The following is a 19,253-nucleotide window of genomic DNA, read 5'->3' on the forward strand; positions in this document are numbered from 1 at the left end:
TCTTGCAAGCTTGTGACGTGAAAAATCCTCACCCCTGACCCAAATTTGAATAAAAGGCAGTAAAAGAGGGGGAGAGGGAGAAATGGCTTGCCTTTGCCAGCCTAGTGTCGTTAGACTAAATGCCCGAGGCTTGGGTCTTTCTATGTAACTTGCTTTGGCCAATTGCCGACGGGTAACCGGCTTTGCATGTCAAATGTTAGCCTATCTATGAAGCTGATCATTCGTTCACCTAACCTACTTGTGTGTCGTCTAGCTCAAAGGTAGTCGGATCTTACATCCTTGTCAGTTCTGAGACAGCGAGATGTTAACAGTTATAGAAATCATGTTCTTATATGACCAAGAGCCACAACAGCGTGTAGTCAGTATTTGGCCTTATAGACAAGAAATTAACACTGCAGTTCTCTTGCAGGCAAGGGGCCTCACAAACTCACCCAACTACTTATTTTGGGCCACATAACTCACACGACAACGGCAATTCACAGGTACAATAAATATTACGAGTCAACACTGAATTCAATGTCTCAGACAAATCAAAATGAACTGCATCACACTGCATCAGGAATTAAGTTTTCTGTATTTACTGAGTTGTTTATGACACGTAAACACTGTAAAGCCAGTTGTTTGCTGATGCTGTCTCAAAAAGGTGTATAATCAGTAAGCTACATACACTTACCAAGATAAACAATAGCTTTTTCACAGTGTAACTTTTTTTTCCGTCCTTTTTCTCACAAGGGGGTAAACCAGTACAATAACGATGAAGCAATGTTCATGGAATACCTACAGAGATCAGCTTTCTCCATTAAATACAGGCCATTTCAGCTGTTGACAGCAAATTATATGAAGATGAATGATGACATCTGTGCAACCTCTATTAAAGTTGGCTTCTTAAAAAAAAAAAAAAAAGCAGCATTTACCTTCCAATGCACAGCAGAGACCTGTCATGTTCAAAAAGGAGACCACAGTCCTTTGGCCCTCTTTGACATTTACACCCTCTTTCTGTGAATGTACCAGAACTGATGCTCAGAATGGCAGTGGGTGCTGTACTTTGGGCCACTAAATGTGAAACAGTGATTGCTGTCAGATGAAAGCAGTTCAGTCCAAGACAACAGGATATGTATTCTTTAAAAAAAATGTCTTATGGGTTATGGGAGGCAGTGCTTCAGTTAAAAAAGGAAAGGAAGAAATAATCATTTAGAGTTACTCTCTATTAACGTACACATCAGGGAATTACAATACCCTGATGTGAGTGAAAATTTAAAAAATAGGATACAGTAAACTCTGATTTTTCTTTAGAAAAGTAGTAAAATTATGTTTAGTTGTTTTTTTCAGGGACCCAGAATATCATGGATTGTCAGACTTTGCATCCAAATATGACTGTGAAACTGTAAAATTATTGTCTGTTTAGATTCAAATGGATCTTTACATACAAAACGTGTGAAAAAAACGCAAGCAAAACATAGGAGGAGAAGTTAAGTATTTGTTAAGTATTTGTTGAGTATTAAGTACCAGGTACCAGTCTTGCCCTACTGATTGCTTCTGTGATTTTAATTATTCATCTACTTATTTCTTATTTACTCATTTATTTTTTGTTAGTTTGATTAAGAGGCACTGTAACTGTAATTTGAAAATGTTACGCACTTTCTTAGTTATTACAGGCCGACAGTACTTTTATGCTCATACGCCCCCTAGAGGACAAAACAAGTACACAAATTATTGTCTAAATTCGCTTGGCATGTTTACATTAAGAACAGTAACAGTTTCAAGGTTAGGTACATATAAAAACGCATGAGAAAAGTAGCGATTTGTTGTAAAAACCACTTACTGATTAATCTGTCGTTAGAACCTCTTAGTCTGTCTCATCAAACTGAAACAGAATTGACCTCAATTAAAAATGGAATTGAAATCAAATTGCCTTTTGAACTTTGATTTTATCTTGGCAGTACTACTGACACCAGTTATTATACCTTTGTCACTACAATTAAACTTAGCAACAGTGACATGACAAAATGGCATGCATTGAGGCAGGGTATAAAGATTTGACAATTCTCAATACTTCAGTGACTGAGAAAAGCTAGGGATCAATTTCAGAGTATGGTGCATTTCCCATGCATCAAATCGGAGTACATTTTAAATTCAATTTTATGATAATTATTAATATTTGCTTGATTAAACAATCAGTTAAAACCAGTCTTGCCTGTCCTGCAACCGAGACTTAACATACCAGCCCTTGCAGGAAAGTGTGCAGGAATCTGTTGTTTATTTCAAAATTCTTCTCAAGCATGTGTATTTCATTTGTTTAGAGACGTAGAACACTATGTTATATTTTATTATCAACGTGTTATCCTGATAGTCATTGTGGTTTGCTTTGTAATTCCTCTTTTGGGTAGTTATTTAGTCTAGGCAAATCAAGTTACTGTGGACACACCTGTTAAATTTAAAGGACTCTCCCGGAAGTATTTTTCGCCCTTTCAATGGGACCAAAGGCACTTTGCATGTAAAAACTTCAACGAACATAGCTACCCATAAGAGAAATTCATCCGTTTTGCAGTATATGTATTTGCATGTGTGGAGAAGGAATGCTTTTGTCGCAGTGAATTGTGGGCACAGGCAGTAAATCCAAGATGGCGGCAAGTAGGAGGCTGCATAAGGTAAATATCCCGATCAATCAAATTTTATTTTACGTCAAGGTGTGAATTATTATTACAATACCACTTTTCTCGTCATTGGGCACACAGGCTCTCTTTCAAACGGATCACATTCTCCGCGACCTTCGTAGATCGGGAGAGCATTAGAGTAGAGAAGCTAGCAAGCTAACTTAATTTTAGCCAATCATTTAGCTAGTGTTGGCTAGTTAGCTTAGCCACTTGTCCGCTATCGCTAGGGATAGCCAATGGCAGCAAAACCCTAGCCATCTGGGCCAAGGCCGTTAATCATATAGGGTTTGTGTTGTATTGTCATGTGCACCGTCACCTTGTTTCAGCTGCTGTTTGTGTGTATGTCAAAATAATACTATCCGTCTGTATCACATAGTTCATTTAGAACATTGGATTGTTTCCCAGTACGCCCGTTAGCCATAAATTTAGGTCAAAATTGCTTGCTAGCAGTAGTGTATCGTTATCCGCTACGTTAACTGTCCCAACGTTTTCCGAAGGCAGTAAACCTAACTTGGCATGTTAACTAACTAAAGTGATGAACATCTTGTGTAGATTATGGGTCACTTGAGTAAGGCTTTCCTACCGACAAACTTTTCTGCTAACTTTGGGTAAAGACCGGTGAATAAGTACCGCTAACTGTTGTTCACTTAGTTAGCTGTTTGGGTTATAGAAAGCTAAATTAGTCATCATTTTTACGCTAGCTGGCTAACTAACTAACAGGCTGACAGTCAGCATTAGCGAAGTCCATGAACATAAACAGGAAGTTAGCTGTGCTCAATGAAGAGCTAGCCTTAGTCATAGCTTGCTTACACATCTTTTTTCCCGTCAAGTCAGTGGTCGTTTTAGTGATCAACAATGTTGTCCTCAATATCGCTTATGTATTCATGGGATCCCGTGTGTTAGAGTTTAGGGGTGTGCATGTATTGTATGCATCTAAATGTAAGAGTTGATACTGGCAGTTTGCAAGCATGGGTACCCTAATCACTTAAGAAATATGCTTGCCAAGTTTGGCGTAGCGTACAATATTGAGACAGCGGTATGACTATCAATTGATATGAGTATAATTATGACCCCCCTTCCGATTTGAGATAATACTGGCCACACTGATGTTAAGTATCGAGTTGGGAGCTAACTTCCTGGTTACTTCCTGGTTAGGAGCTCACGATAACTTCCTATACTTGAATTTGACTTCGATGTATCAAATTATTATAGGCTGATGAAAGAGAGAAAGCTCATTTTGTTAGGAAAATAGCTGGAATCTTTGTTATCTCATCCGATGTTGCTTAGAACGAGCGAACGAGCTCACATCCTCTCTGAACAATGGCTACCGAACCAATAAGTGATGCCATTCAAGTCGTTAAGCTCAGTTCAAGTTGTTGGCTAATAACAACTGGTATTTATCGATACAAGTGTTCGAGGTTGTTTAAAAGCTGCATGTCCAGGGCTTCAGTCCCAGTGTTGATTATCTGAGCCATGGGACAGTTGTTTTTTTAAAGCATATTCATAGTTTGATCTATGGATACAAGGATGTCCTGTTCCTGTATTATGTGTTCAAACAGAGCTTTTTTTGACCTACAGTATAAATAGAAATATACATAATAGAGAGAAAACACCTCTATGTATTGTAGATTTGTTGAACTTGGTGTGTTACAGAATAGCTGGAAATGCAGAATGTGGTTTCCCCTTGTTGTATGGAGAATATGGTTCTCCTGTTTTAATGCTATATATTATCCTAATACCAGACAGCTGTTTTATATACACAGATATCATTGTATTAGCCCAGCAAATAGACGATGAGGAATGACAAAGTGATTTTGTGCAGCTGACTTTTACAGAACCCAGTAAGAATAATAAACACGTGGGTGGATAAGATCCCCAGTGGCTATGCGATTTTTTAAAAAAAATATATATATATATTTATTTATTTATTAAAAAAAAAAAACCGTCAAAGTCATTCTGTAGAATGTTAGTGGCAAGTGAGCTCTTCCAGAGGAATCATGTGACCCTGTTCTTAAAGGTGGAGACAGCTTCCTATGAACTTTTTTCAAATGCTTTTCACAGTTTCCATGGTAATATGTTGCAACCTTTGTAAAGCTCAGGCGCGTGATTGACAGCACCTAACCTATAATATGATTTATTCCAAGTGACTTCCTTAGCCAAGACACACACATACACACACGTACGTTTGTACATACATACATACCTAAATGCATACATAAAGACAGTTGACTCTAACTTCTGCTATCGTTATTTATCCGTTGTGTCTGCAGTGTAATTCCGGCTTGTCAGAGTGCCAAGTTCATGCTATTGCTTCTGAAGGGTTTCATACAGGAAAAAGTATGTTGAAATACTAGTCTCCATGCGGTTGTCGGTTGGGTGGTATAGCACTGTTTTTCTTCCTGTGAAGAGTGTCCATATCTGATTATTACTTTGATTTAGGTAGACTGCAGTATAGAGTGTAATTTCCACTGCCGTGAGCAAGCTGTTGACAGTGACTCATACTAGCCCTCTCTGTTTAGCTAACTGACACTCAAAACAAGCTTAGGTCAATAACATGTTTCTGTTCACAGCTAGTGACAACTTGCCAAAGATTGACAAGACCTACTGAAGTTGTTGACCCACTCACTGTCTTTTGTAGGAACTTGACGAAATCCGCAAGTCTGGAATGAAAAATTTCCGCAACATCCAGGTGGATGAGTCGAACATCCTGACTTGGCAAGGCCTCATTGTGCCAGTAGGTGTTTATGTTTTGAGATGTCTTGTGCTAAAATTTGAGTGTATTGTTCAGTCAGTTTCTTAGTATGTACAGTTGAAATGAAGCTGGTATTTGTGCTACTTTATGCCATGTTTACCCATATTTTATTTTATTTTTTGTGTGTGTGAATTAAAAGTCAAGAGATGACGATATAATTGACCTAGGCATAAAGAAGTAATTGATGGACGTTTAGATTGCATATCAGTTGAATTTTTGTTGGGTTTTTTTTGTTTTTTTTTTTAGGACAACCCTCCATATGACAAAGGTGCATTTCGGATTGAAATCATATTTCCTGCTGAGTACCCTTTTAAGCCTCCCAAGATCACATTCAAAACAAAGATCTACCATCCGAACATTGACGAGAAAGGCCAGGTTTGTCTGCCAGTCATAAGTGCAGAGAACTGGAAACCAGCAACCAAAACTGACCAAGGTAACAATGCTTTTGGCATTTACTGGGCATAACATTTCCTCTGTGGCCCTAACACCCTGTCACTTTTAAAACAATTACAGTTAGCAGTTATCACCATTTGGTTTGATAACGTATTGTCGTTCGCATCGGATTATGGATTTCACTCATTTGATGATGTCTTTCTCTCTTTCTTTCTTTCTTTTTTTTTCCTTTTTTAAAATCAGTTATCCAATCCCTCATCGCCCTCGTCAACGACCCTCAACCAGAACATCCCTTGAGAGCCGACTTAGCGGAGGAATACTCAAAAGACCGCAAAAAATTCTTTAAGAATGCAGAAGAGTTTACAAAGAAACACGGTGAAAAACGACCAGTGGACTAATAATGAAGCAGTGTGACGCCCATCCACACACTCTCTTTTGGCCCCCTACGTTCCTCCACCAACCCCCCCCCCCCCCGCCCGTCCCGTCCCCCCCCCCCCCCCCTCACCCCCACCCACCCACCAACCCCGCCCAAAAAAATCACAGTGGCCCATCCCACCCTTACCTCCTGCCCTGCTCTCTCACTCAGATACACAGAGCATCCTAGCAGACCCGGGACCAGAGCATCCCAGCTGCATCTCAGCCTCTCGCTGCTGGACCTTTCTGAACCAGACTACTCTTGCTTCTGAGTATTAACCACGTGGCTGGTTTTTCTATAGTTCACACGAGAATATTTGATCAAAATACAAAAGTAGAAAGGGGAGAGGGTGGTGGGGAGGGGGTGGTTTGGGGAGGGGGGGGGGGGGGGGGGGCAAAAAGAAACAGACAAAACAAAACAAAAAGACCTGGAAATGTTTTGTTTTTTTTCCCCTCCTTTTAATTTGTTCTTCATTTGCACAGAGATGTTGTACTGCTCGTGTACTGCAGCTGTGCAGAAAGATTTCGCCTGTTTTGAAAAGTATAGTACTTCAGTGAACTTGGTTGTGTGGCTTGGTTGTATGGGTAATGTTTCTGCCCTCTCTCTGTCCCTCCACTCTTACATCTCCCTTAAAAAACAAACAAACAAACAAAAAAAAACTCAAATGAAATGACCAACAACAATTTAATGCGTCGACGATTTAAAAAAAAAAAAAAAAGGGGTGTGAAAAAAAAACCTTTCTTTTCTTTTATATTACATTTGATTTGTTTTCCTTTTTTTTTTTTTTTTTTTTTTTTTTTTTGCTTAGGTTGCACTGTATTCTGTGGAATAAGGTGTTGTTCTTCATAGTTTTCAGTTTGTAACTCATTCAATATTCAGAACTACCGCTTAGTCACTGTTACCAATATAATGTCTATGGTGTTATAAAAAAGGAAAAAAAACAAACAAACATTTGTTGTCTGACTTAACATAATTATATATTTTGAGAGATTACCTCAGAAGTATTTTTTCAGTGCATCTATGGTACCACTAAGTATCTTATTTCATAAATTTATGATCTTTTTATACTTTTCATATAGATCACCTTGCTAGTAGGAGAGCTGTCTAGCTAACACTTTAGAGTATTGGCTTTGGGTCGTTCAGCAAGAGATGTCATTTCACCCTTTGTACATCACAAAGAAAGTCAAATCACAAACTGTATTACAATTGTATATATTATATAATAATATTATATAATACATTATATAATTGCTAGAAATTATTACTAAGTTACTGTAAGAAAAAAAAAGAAAAACTTCAGAGACACCCCTAGGCTTACACATCCCATGAAATGTGTTATGTTGAGTCTATGGGGTATGAAGTGGACCCAAGCTTTTGAATTTGGTTTAAATTTGATATTTAATATTCCCAGTTCCTGTCAAAGCTATGATTGTTGTTCTGCTGATTAAGCCCTGGTAGATATCAAATAAAGGCTATAATACTACTACTACTACTACTGCAGGCTTAAAGATCTATATAATTAAGGCATGCTTTGAATGTGTGTTTTTTTAGAAGCAGTACATGGCTTTGACTGAAGGTGGCGCTCTAGCTCTGTTAAGTCACCCAGTCCCTAATTTGAAGCCATTAGCTCCACAGATCTATGAGATATAACATAAACGTGGGCAAGGCAGTGACAAAATTGCCATCGGATATTTCGTATTTAAAGATTAATGATGTTTTAATCATTGGGTTCCTTTTTATCTAGTGTGTTTGACCAGCTCAGACCATAGGATGTTTCAGGACCTTTCAAAAGATCTGAGCAGAACAATTATTTTTGGGCCCTAACGACAAGCCTAATTATTTCACATCTGAAATATTGGAATTGTCGTGTTTAGAGCACCCTGTTTGGACTTCTCTGAAACCGTCCTGTTATAACAGGCTAACTTTTGTTCCACCAAAAAAAACTGGAAAATTAGGTGACCGCTAAAAAAAAAAAAAAAAAAAGATTGGTATTTAATACTTTCCCTTCACATTTTATCAAGTGTGAAATGAGATTTGCGGATATTACCTGCCTGAGAGGGGACAGATGATCAGTCAACCAAGCAACTAGGCAAACATCACTCCAAAGCTATGATTTTACATATTAACATGTGGTTTTAAACAGTAATACTCTTTACTTATTATACTATAATATTATACACTGTAACAGAAAAAAAACATCAAAAACACCTTCCACTAAAAAAAAAAAAATTAAACCTAAGCCTTCTTTTTAAGAGTCCATTTGAATTCATAATGAAATGAGCCGTGATGTTGTTTACCGAACATGCAATGGTTTTGTGATTGGATGTGAAGCGTAAAACCGTTGACTGAATTGAATTTTACTTTCTCTTGATCACTCGTGCAAACATACTCTCACTATCCTCACTGCCTTGAGTTTTGTCTTGAGTCACCGCTCCTCTTTGCTAACCTCTTTTAACGTAGTCGCTTTTGTAGATTAAATTTATGCTGCAAAAAAAAAAAAATTTTCCCTCACATTTTATCAAAAAGCACTATGTTTGGGTCGATGAAGTATTGAATCTGTATAGGAAAACATTGATTATTATAATTCCCAGCCATAATATGACACATTTGAGTCTCTCACTCGGGTTTGCCTGACATGAGTATATCTGTGAACCCTCTGTTAAAAACTATAAGGTGAGAAGTCACTGTTGGGCCTTAAGACTGTTGTTCGTACAAAGGTGAGTTTGTTCATACGTACAAACTTGTTCATATGAGGGGTTTTTTTTTCTTTGGGCTTTTATGACATACAACTTACCTGAGAGGAAAATTGGAATGCATAGCTGAATAAACCTGGAGTATGAACAAACTAGTTTCATATCACAGCCTGCATATAAAAACTAAAACAATCAACCACTGTGTTGTCTTTTCTTTTGCTTTTCTATTTTTTTTTTTTTTTGCCCTCTCTTCCAAAAAGTTGTGTTAATGAACCTTTTCCTTTGCCATAGAAAGTTCCTGAAAGGAAGGTGCACGCAAACCTGTTTTAAAAACACCCGTCTAGTTTCAGTGACCTCTGCATTAAAAGCATACGAAAAAATCGCAATGCCAATACTTAATTGTGCTACAGAACCCGACCTCTCTGCTCCACGTTGCTCCACCACTAACCTACTTGTTTCTTAAGTATAGAACTAAGATTAGCACTGTTAGATCCACGTCACTAAGCAGCTCTACGAGAAGAAATTAGCCCTGTGGGATTACGCTGTCTGGGGATGGGAGCGGTTAGGCTGTAAGTAAAAAAAAAAACTGCAGATGGGGCAGAGCTGAACCAATGAAAGTCTGTGTCTGCCTTTTGCTTAGCTGGTGCCGCTATGGTGACACTGAGCATTCGTGTCATTTTTAGCAGAAACCAGAAGAGTAATTTTAAAGGGTTTTTTTTTTTTGTTTGACTGTTTGTGTTTGTTTTTCTGACAAATAACACTAAGAAGAGAGAGGGAGTTGTTTTTTTCTTTTCTTTCTGAAACATGCGACTGGTGTTACAACTATCCTGAATATTGTGAAACGTGATGTATGTGTGTGTGTGTGTGCTAGTGTGTGTCTACAGAGAATCACAAGATTATTTTGAAGATCATAAGACAGTCACATAAAAGAAAAGAAAATGCGAATTGAATGAGCAGTGTCCTGCGTAAGTGCTGTTAAGGTCATTTATTGATCAGAGTAAAACTGAGTCTTGGGCATTTTTGGCTTTTAGGAGCATTGTCCTGTGTTACTACGTTAAACCTATTATACTATGCTAATAAAATCATATGAGGGTATTCTGTCTGCTGGTTACTTATCAAACATGTTTTGGGACGATGGTAAATATATCTTAAACAGTATTTGATACTTTCTGCTGTCTTATGACACAGATAAAAAAAAAACAAACCTGTGGACCATGTCTGTAAAATGTGTTTCTAAAACCTGCTTGAAATGATCTTGAGCTGATTTTTTTTTTGGTTTGTTTTAAAGTTCATTTTATTGACATACGCGAACATGTATAAGCAGCTGTTTCGGGATAGGAGGAGAAGAGGCGGTTGTGTCCCTCCTGTGTGCTGGACCCAGCCTTTGTTAACGTAAAACAGCTCACTTCTTGAACTGAGGAATGGGTGCAGGGATCTTGATGTCTTGGCCCTTCTCCAGCCTCTTCTCACACTCAATCAGGTAGTTGACTCCATCAATCACCAACTGCACCAGCTCAACCTGGTAACAGCCAGATATATAATGTTATCACTGTTCGACACGACTCCCATTGTCAAGCATTAACCTGGAATACCAGGGGTCGTCAAACTGTGACTGCTAGCGCAAATCTTGCCCAATCATATTCATAGTTTAGCTGCCACCCGTCCAATCACACGCCTGGAAAGCAGTGTGGTACGTGACACAAAAAAGAATCAGGCAACAACGGTGGGTGTGTGTCCCTCTGAAGTTGATTTGCTAGCTTGATGTTCAAACCCAATACTTGTTATGCTAGCACTTCAGAATATGGGGTGGGTTTATCTTTTGTTAGAGCTAATTAGCGACTTACTATTAAGCTATTGACAAGATTTAAAAGACAACACCCAACTAGAGCTTTGCTAATACAATCTCATCATCTAATGGCAGTAGAAACTACATTAGCATGAACCATTCTATGCCGACCTCATGCTTAAACAAGGACTTTGCAACAGATTATGATGTATAACACAGAGAGAAAACTACTCTGGAAAATGCTTAATTCACAAGGCGGTAACAGGCAGTCAGCTGATTACCAGGTACTGGCTTGATCAGGCTTAATTAAGAACCCCATTGTTCTAACTGCCTATTCTACAGTGTTACCCTTTATGAATATGAAATGTGAACAATTCACTCCTATCTTTAGAGACCACTTTTGCTGAGGATGACTTAAAAAAAGGATCAGATTAGAAATACTTGTTTGTATGTTTGTTTTTCTTCCCTCACATACCTCAGATTTCCCCAGACGATCATTGTTTGAGATGTCGAAAGTGTCACCCACGGCAGCAGTGTCCACTCCTCCAGTGCCACGTTTCTGCAGTCTCAAGTTGTCCAGAATCTTGCCAAAGCGAGGGTCCTTTCAGAGAGAGAGCGTCACAATCATAGGTTTAGTTTGTTTTCACCTTTGGTTTCAAGCACCAAAACAATGGCATTGATTACAACGGGGTAACACACTCAGCGACAAAACCAAGTGAATTATCTCTGCTTGTGATCATTCTAAGATGTTTTACTTGCCCTCAGAAATCCACACATCTAAGTACATCTGCTATTCACCTTTTGCCACATAACTAAGTACCACTGCATTGGGCAGGGCAGTTTAAATGTCCGGTAAACGTCTCGTCTGTAGCCGTTACCTTGCTGAGCTTTGGTAAGCGGACGTGTACTCCAGCCCTGAGACCAGTGCCCAGGTTGGATGGGCAGGTCAGGATATAGCCGAGGTGTTCGTTCCACATGAACTCCCAGCCCCGCTCCTGAATCAGCTGCTCCACCTGTCACGCAAACGTACACAATTGTGTTTTCCACTTAAAAAGGATCACTGATAAAGTGTGGCTGTCATCTTTTCTCAGATAAGCTGGATACGATGCATGTGCGGGGTAAATTTTATCACAAAACGCAATCCAAACTCCAAGTCACGATATCGGGGAAGGTTCGGTATACTAGAATCAGGAAATTTAGTGCAGTGTCAGTAATCTAGATCAATAGTCTAGATCAATGAGAATCAATAATAGTTAGAGGGCAATGGTCAGTTCATGATTCAGGGAGGCTAATATGAAGAGGACCTAGGAAGCTACTCAGGATGAAAGAGGTGGTGCAGTCACTAAAGTGAGAGATTTCATAAAGGACACAGGGACACACAGAGGAACATGTACAGAAAGGACTGAAAGGGTAAATGAAGCGGAGACTAGATGGACATGATGATCCAGTAATGAGACGACCGACTGAAAACCACGTAAACAGGGATCGGATTGGTCAAATGAGAGGGAGGCGTGACTATGGACTGAATATCATCCACATGACTTGCCACCATGGAGAAACTTTAAAGTTCATTTAAAATAATTGTGAATCGCAGATTGTCAGTGGTTGTGTGGTAGATTTTGGCTATTTTTTTTTTGTAACTGTTAACAAGGGGTTCATGTAGTGGGTATCACACAGAGGGTGTGGTTTGGTGTCTTTATGGACAATGTTTGTGTGAGTAGCTCTACCTGTTTGAGGCCTCGGCAGAACCTCTCAAACACCCTCTTCATGTTGCCTCCCTTCTCCATGGAGATAACGCGGGTATGGTCTTCCTCATTTACCCATATCAAGAAGGTCTTCTCATTGTTGTGCCTGTTTAACAAAAGCAGGTTTGAGAAACAAAATGCAAAAAACAAAAACAAAACTAAAAAAAAAAAAAAAAAAAAAAAAAAAATTATTGGCCAAAAGTCTATGTTTAATGAATGCACTCCATCCTATTTGGATTGTGCTGTATTACACCCGTTAGCCATGCACAGTCAGGATTAATTCAGCTTCGTTATCTGAAGGCAAAAAAAACTGGGTCAGTCTGATTCAGTGGACTAATTCCCCAGAGCTGTGTAGTTATGCCATGCTTTGTTTAGCTCAAGATGAATCACATGAATTCGCTTCATTTAAGAGCTGTCATTCCGACCAACAGTTTCCCCCAAGACGGCTCCTTTTATGGACGTACTTTAAAGAAAAACGGACAATGCAAATGTGCAGTCAAAAAAGGAAGTACATGCCAAAACCTCTCTGGAACCCTACCAGATGCCCCTAGCGTCTGGCCAATCACGGGCCATGAACGCGCACGTCAACAAGGGAGACACGGGTTTGTCGAATAGGAAGTGGTCCTGAGGAGGGAAAAGGTTCGCTAAATTGAATGGAGGTGAAGGGAGGTGGAGGATCGGGAGGATCAGGAGGAGTCGCTACTCACTTCAAACGGACAGGAAGTGTCATAAAGCAAAGAAGGAATTAAGGAGCGCCAAGTGTGAACTTAGCAAGTAACCTCTAAACCAAAACAAACAAACAAAAAAGAACTCTTGAAGATGAGGAAGTGGGATGGAGGCTACAGTGCACTGGCTGGGTTTCTACAGTATCTCTCCACATGGGTCTCTTGCCTACAGGACCTTACCAGATCCCACGGGCATCAGGCCAGTCCCTTGCCATCCCAGCTGCAGTAAGCAGGGGAGAGACTGGCTTGTCAAATAGGAAATGCTCCTGGATCACGACAGCATGAGAGAGTTCAGAGATTAAACCATTAACTTTTAATGGGTTTGGTTTGGGTTTTTTTTTTTTTTTAGCAAACACAACTTGAACACAACCCAGCCTTACACATTGATTTCATTTATCATTAATAAAGACCAAATTTCAAGAATGACCTGTCCACACACTTCTGGAATAACCTTTTGGGCTTAGTTAGGGGAACGTGGAGAGTGAATCGTCATGGTCGCACTTTGAACCCACAGTCCTCTAGTTACAAATCCAATACACTATTACCACCCCACAAGACATTCAGAACCATTTGGTACTGATGTTGGGATACTGTACTGGATCCAGCGCTTGACTACCAAAGAATGATGTTAAAAGTAGTTTCAGGTATATTAAAACAAACATTTAGGGGCTGAATCATTGAACGGAGCTACTCACATCAATGAGTCTTTGCTGCTCTTGCTCAGTCATGTCGGACAGACTGTAGTAGCGGCCAGCGAGGTCGCCCTTCAGGCCAGACAGCGCTTGCACGGCCACACGTTCCACCTCGCGCCGCTCCGCACGGCTGCAGGCGGGGGGCAGGCTGAGCCCCCGGATACTGCGGCCGGTACGAACGCGCGAGGACAGAACGTAGCGCTCGTCAAACATCCCAGAGGTGATCTTTAGTGGAAGGAGAGAGGGAGAGAGAGTGAGTGAGAGAGAGAGAGAGACAGGAACGTTAACAATCTTTTGGAACCCTGACACCTGTAGAGGAATATCAGAAATGATCGGTAGATACGTGAATGTCCGGTGGAAATGCTAATTAACATGAGTGAAGCACCTTGGAGGCGTCCAGATCAGTAGGATGTTTCATGGTTTTGGGGTCATAACCATTGTGCCTGTCTTTGATGACGGGGTCAAAGATGTCAGCAAACACCTGCAATGCCAAAGCCCAGCAGACAGAAGAAAAAAAAATCATTACGAAAAAAATGTTACATGGTTAAAGAATTGTGGAAGTTTGAATTATTTCAAAAGGGCCCTATTCCCTGATTCTGTAGAGAACACATTCCACTTCCAAAATACACTGAACAAGCCCAACTGTAGTGGTGGTGGGCGATGTATGTATATTTCGTGCACCTCGTAGCTCTCCTCATCGCCGGCGACCATGCCCACTGTCTTGATGAAGGGGTGTCCAGGGTTATCCACACCAGTCTGGATGCACTGGTCAAGGCTCCAGTTGTTTGGGGTGAGCTTGTCCCTAAGCCTGGCGTAGATGGCTGGGGTCAAGGCGCTGGCCATGCAGTTGTTGTGCTTGCGGAGATCAGGAAAGTCAGAGCTGTTGGATGACATAATGTAACATGATGTCTCCTCTGTATTATTAATTTTTTTTTAACTTTTTACTGATGGATTAATTTCTCTAGGGTAATGGAGGATTTTTCTTAACGTGCAACTGTGCACTGGATACCTAAGCCACTGAATAGTATTGTAAGTAACAACTTGTCGGCCGTCCAAGTTGTCAAGAAGCTTATGTCTTGGCGCTTGATCTAATTTGATCTTTGGTCTCGTACACCGCTAGGAAGAGGGGGGGTGTACGAGGAGCTGGCAAGGTGGTGTGTAAGCCGCTTAAGTTTCATATTCTTTCCCCTTCACCTTTGACCGCGATGAATTTATCGTGATACCAGACTCATCAAAGGGCCTCTCTTTAAGACCGCGTACATCAAGTCGACATACATTTCGTAACAGTTCATGCTTTCTGTGACCTGAACTACATCTGAGCAATGTCAGGCCACATTCACAAACCACATTCAGTCTGTGAATCTGAGAAATGGAGTGAGTGTATGGCATTAGTGGAGCAATATATTACATCCTTTTAAAATGATTATAAAACAGCCCAAGTTTTTTTCTCTGTTTTTAAGTCTCATTAGCATTTTTTTATTTTCTGAAGACTGAAGGAAAAGAAAGGGGTATTTTTAGGAAACATATCGTTAAAATGTCTAAGTCAAGCCATCAGCAAACGCTTTTGAGTGGCGACTATCGTGAATGTAATCTCTGTTGGTGCGGCAGGGTGGGTGGTGATTGCTGACCTGGGGGGGTAGAGCTTCCTCCTCTCTGCAGCAGAAACAGCCTCGCTGTCGCTCAGCAGGTAGCCGGTTGCCATGGCTCCAGCACCCAGGCTGGCCATGAGCACCGCGGTGTTGCGGCCAGATAACATTCTGGTGAAGGAGGATGCCATCTTCACTGGGTCACCGGGTGTTGGTTCGAACTAAAAGTCAACTAAAACGGGATACGAAGGCAGTTCAGTCAACCGTGTGAGGGTCATACCAGTTTGGTCAAAATGAGGCTCTGTAAACCGTTTCAGTTTTGTTCAGAGTTTTGCAGTGATATCCTGCTTAGACAACTGATGTGATATAAGAAAAGACAGGTGACAGATGGACAGCTAATCTTAAAGATGTCACCTGATTTGATCCCAAAATGTCCTTGATGTCTGCAATGGGGTGTTGCCTTGGAAAGAATCTTGCACCACAACTAGGTATCACCCAGATGATTACTCAGACCAGACACCTATAGATATTGCCCAAATGTTCTACCTGCAGTCAGTCTTTAAACTGCAGACACGTGTAACGTCTGGCTCTAGGTAATACAGACCCAGCTGGACCTTTTCCATACGCTCATGGATGGCTGTTGAGTTCCGGTTTTACCAGAATCTCTTGCCAGAACCTTACGCGGTCTAATAGCCCACCAAATTGTCAACTGAACCAATGCAAAGTGATTAGAACAGGAAATCGTCTCAATATAATGCTACTGAAAACCTCAGCTATGAAACGACAAAATTGCCAATGCCTTACGTTGAACTTCATTAATCTCTCTATCATCGATGCACAATTTTTTCATACATATATTTGACTATATGGGTGTTCAACCCCTAATGGAAGTGACTTTTCAGTCAGCCACTGAAAGTGAAAGTGATATTAATAGACTGACTGTAACTAAATAAAACGTCTGGAACCGAGTCCCCACTGGCACTGGCCCACTTGCAGGTCCCGTGGTTTGCCATTACATTCTGAACCGGTCACACAAGCTAAGACAGGACCGACAGCCAAAAACGCATCTAGATAGAACCTGGCAGCCACAAACCCATATCTGCTGAGAGGAGAGAAAAATCAGTGATACAAGGACATGTGTGAACAGGTGGTTTAAGGTTTAAGGTCTAGCTGTGGTCTTGAGTTGTTGAGGCTTAACAGGCCTAACGGTTTTGAGATTAAGAACCCTCTGTCAAGAGCGAAGCTGAAAGTTAACACCCACGTTAATGGCTTTTTTTTTTTGGGTTGTAGGCTAAAAGTCAATAGCTCTGACCAATCATAGAGTTAAAGTGCAAAGTTACAGGACTGAGAAATACGTATTGTACAGAATATAATACATTAAGAGCTTTTAGTGAAGAGCAGTTTAATGTAGTTTCACCAGCAAACAAGAGCTAAGAGAGGAAAAGAGAGGTCCGAATGACATTGAAAGAAAGTGATCCCCTCTACGCTCTACCCTACTCGTGTTTCCTCGAGATCCCTCTCATTTTCATAAAACATCTCACCGTTGTATCGTATGAACTTGAATTGAATTGAACAAACACAGACCACATTTTTCACATGTAACTCAGTTTTTGCTAAGTCTCTAACCATACTCCATTACTCCACGGTTATCAATCTAAAAACCAACTAAAGACAATACAGCTGTACACAGAGAGAGGGAGAGAAAGAGAGAGGGAGAGTGAGAGTATGCAAAATGCTGATGGAGTGAACAGAGTGGTAGAGTGAGTGAGGAGTACCTGTGGAAACGTTGCCGTCTCTCTCCCTGCAGCGGCGTATACTCTCAGGAGTCGTTTTGTGTGTGTCTGTGTGCGTGGCGTATGTGTGTGTGTGTGTGTGTGAAGAGAGCTGGCGCTTCTCCCCGGCCACGGGATTAGAACCTGCCCCTGCTGGCCAATCCTCTCCACTCCAAATGCTAGGTCACGACCCATGTCTGCCGTCCGGCTTGCCCTTCAACTTCCCTTCCCCCGTGTTTGGCCACTAACCTCACACAGCAGCCAGAGTTTACAACAAATCCCTACCCAGCCTTAAAAAAACCCTACACTCTGACTGTCTGTCAGGGCCACTGTTAACAGCAGTGAGCTGCTATTGGCTGACTCCTGTCTTACCATACAGCTTTCACCTCACATAAGCTTAGACAACATGGAATCCTAAACTAAACCGAAACTTAGAACGCTGCGATTATGTATGGAGCGCTCGGTCAGCGCGGTGTGATGTCATACACTGGACAATACTTTTATTTCATAAACAGGAGTCATACTGTCAGCACTGAGCCCTTAAATGTGCTTATGGAAAACACCGTCAGTGACTTGATTTGAATAAAAGTTTAAAAATACTTTTCACACGAAAAGCTTATTTCGCATATATCCTCACTCTAAAAATGACTCCAGTTCAGTAATGTACACAAAGCAGTAACTGGAAATAGGTACCAAGATTCAGTCCTACGAAAATCTGTATGTAGTGTGTGTATATGTTCAACAGGTAGATATGAAACGTTTTTTAAAACATCAAAATTCTTCATATTCAAATAGAAAGATAAAGAAATAAATATGAATAATTACATTTTATTACAAATAAGGATAGTACCGTGTAGTGCACACAAAATCCTCTTCTAAAGGTTGATTACAGTTGCCACTGTTTTGAGAGAGGTTGATTCATTCTGCTCATAGTCAGACAACAGATTATTCCTTTATTTTTATATTGTGACATTAGACACAGTTGTTAATCCCCCAAAACATTTTTGGACACACTGGCTGATTGTTTCCTTCAGGCCTATGGTAGAAAATAAACCTTTTTTTTTCCATTTGCAACTGTGCAGACAGCACATATGACAAGCTACATTTGTTCTGACTGACAAAAATAAGTGTCAAACAATTAAAAACATGCCGTCAAGCAAAACATACTTTGTCAGCCAATAACAGAGTTATTTTTTCACTGTAGCATTTTAACTGAATGGTATTTATAATGCTGGATGTCACTGTGGAGGAATTTTGCTCATTTTAAAAACACAACAACAAAATATGAAACATTAAAATAAACATAAACAGGCATGCATTGCTCAGACAGGGATATTTTGTGTCATATTTTGGGACAGGGAGCAGTCACGGCTTTGTAAACCAGAGCTATAATGCAGTTAACAGAACTGTGGATTTTCTGACATTTTCTGACGTTACAGTATTCTCCAGCAGGGGGAGACGTTGCAGTATATGTGATGAAACAAGTGACCTTGAGATCACACTGCTTGAGTTTGAACGATTCTAACAGGAAAGAAAAAAATGGAGAGAGAACTAGTGCATTTCAGACTCGAATTTCAGTGCAGTGCTTCAACATGACTATCGATAGCTATCATTCTTAACATTCTGGCAAAATGGGTCATCAGTTATATAACTAAATTATTTTAAGGAGACGTTCACCAAATTTTCACTATCATACATACACTTAGCCTATCTGAAAACAAGTCTATCCATAAGGATTTGATGCATTCATCTTTGATACATTCCAGTCAGCTGAGCTTCAAGATATTATTGAGGTTGGTCAGTTCAAATCTGGGAATTTTGCTGTTTCCAAATGTAAGGGCATTGATGTTAGCATGTTAATATTACCATACCTTAATTACACCCCCTATGGAATGAAACAAATCCCTATGGATAGAGCTGTTTTACCATAAGAACACAAAGATCAAATACATAACCAGATAAGGAAAAACTGGAGAAACTTTCATTACAATCCAGTGGAACAGAAAAAAGTCTATCCCTGGTCCGCTTTCAGTTGAAAGA

At 40.2% G+C, this 19,253-nt stretch overlaps 2 protein-coding genes across 4 annotated transcripts; one reads left to right on the forward strand and one right to left on the reverse strand.

The window, feature by feature from the left end:
• Positions 1–2,566: 2,566 nt before the first annotated feature.
• On the forward strand, positions 2,567–6,241 carry ube2l3a (ubiquitin-conjugating enzyme E2L 3a). Of its 2 annotated transcripts, XM_030768341.1 has the most exons (4): positions 2,567–2,648; positions 5,293–5,388; positions 5,653–5,839; positions 6,043–6,241. In XM_030768341.1, the coding sequence occupies exons 1-4, from the start codon at positions 2,622–2,624 to the stop codon at positions 6,195–6,197; spliced, it is 465 nt and encodes a 154-aa protein (XP_030624201.1). In that variant the 5' UTR covers positions 2,567–2,621; the 3' UTR covers positions 6,198–6,241. The 2 variants fall into 2 exon arrangements, with proteins under 2 accessions (XP_030624201.1, XP_030624202.1); XM_030768342.1 differs by lacking the exon at positions 5,293–5,388 and having other exon boundaries at positions 2,622–2,648.
• Positions 6,242–10,309: 4,068 nt separating this feature from the next.
• Positions 10,310–15,632, reverse strand: ckmt2a (creatine kinase, mitochondrial 2a (sarcomeric)). 2 transcript variants are annotated; one of them, XM_030768329.1, is made up of 9 exons: positions 15,484–15,632; positions 14,537–14,735; positions 14,241–14,336; positions 13,859–14,080; positions 12,977–13,062; positions 12,421–12,544; positions 11,572–11,706; positions 11,169–11,294; positions 10,310–10,426 (listed from the first exon to the last, which is right to left on the reverse strand). In XM_030768329.1, the coding sequence occupies exons 1-9, from the start codon at positions 15,630–15,632 to the stop codon at positions 10,310–10,312; spliced, it is 1,254 nt and encodes a 417-aa protein (XP_030624189.1). The 2 variants fall into 2 exon arrangements, with proteins under 2 accessions (XP_030624189.1, XP_030624188.1); XM_030768328.1 differs by lacking the exon at positions 12,977–13,062 and adding an exon at positions 13,344–13,429.
• Between the last annotated feature and the right edge of the window lie 3,621 nt (positions 15,633–19,253).

Source organism: Chanos chanos, chromosome 3, assembly GCF_902362185.1.
Source record: "Chanos chanos chromosome 3, fChaCha1.1, whole genome shotgun sequence".
NCBI classification, from domain to species: Eukaryota; Metazoa; Chordata; class Actinopteri; order Gonorynchiformes; family Chanidae; genus Chanos; species Chanos chanos.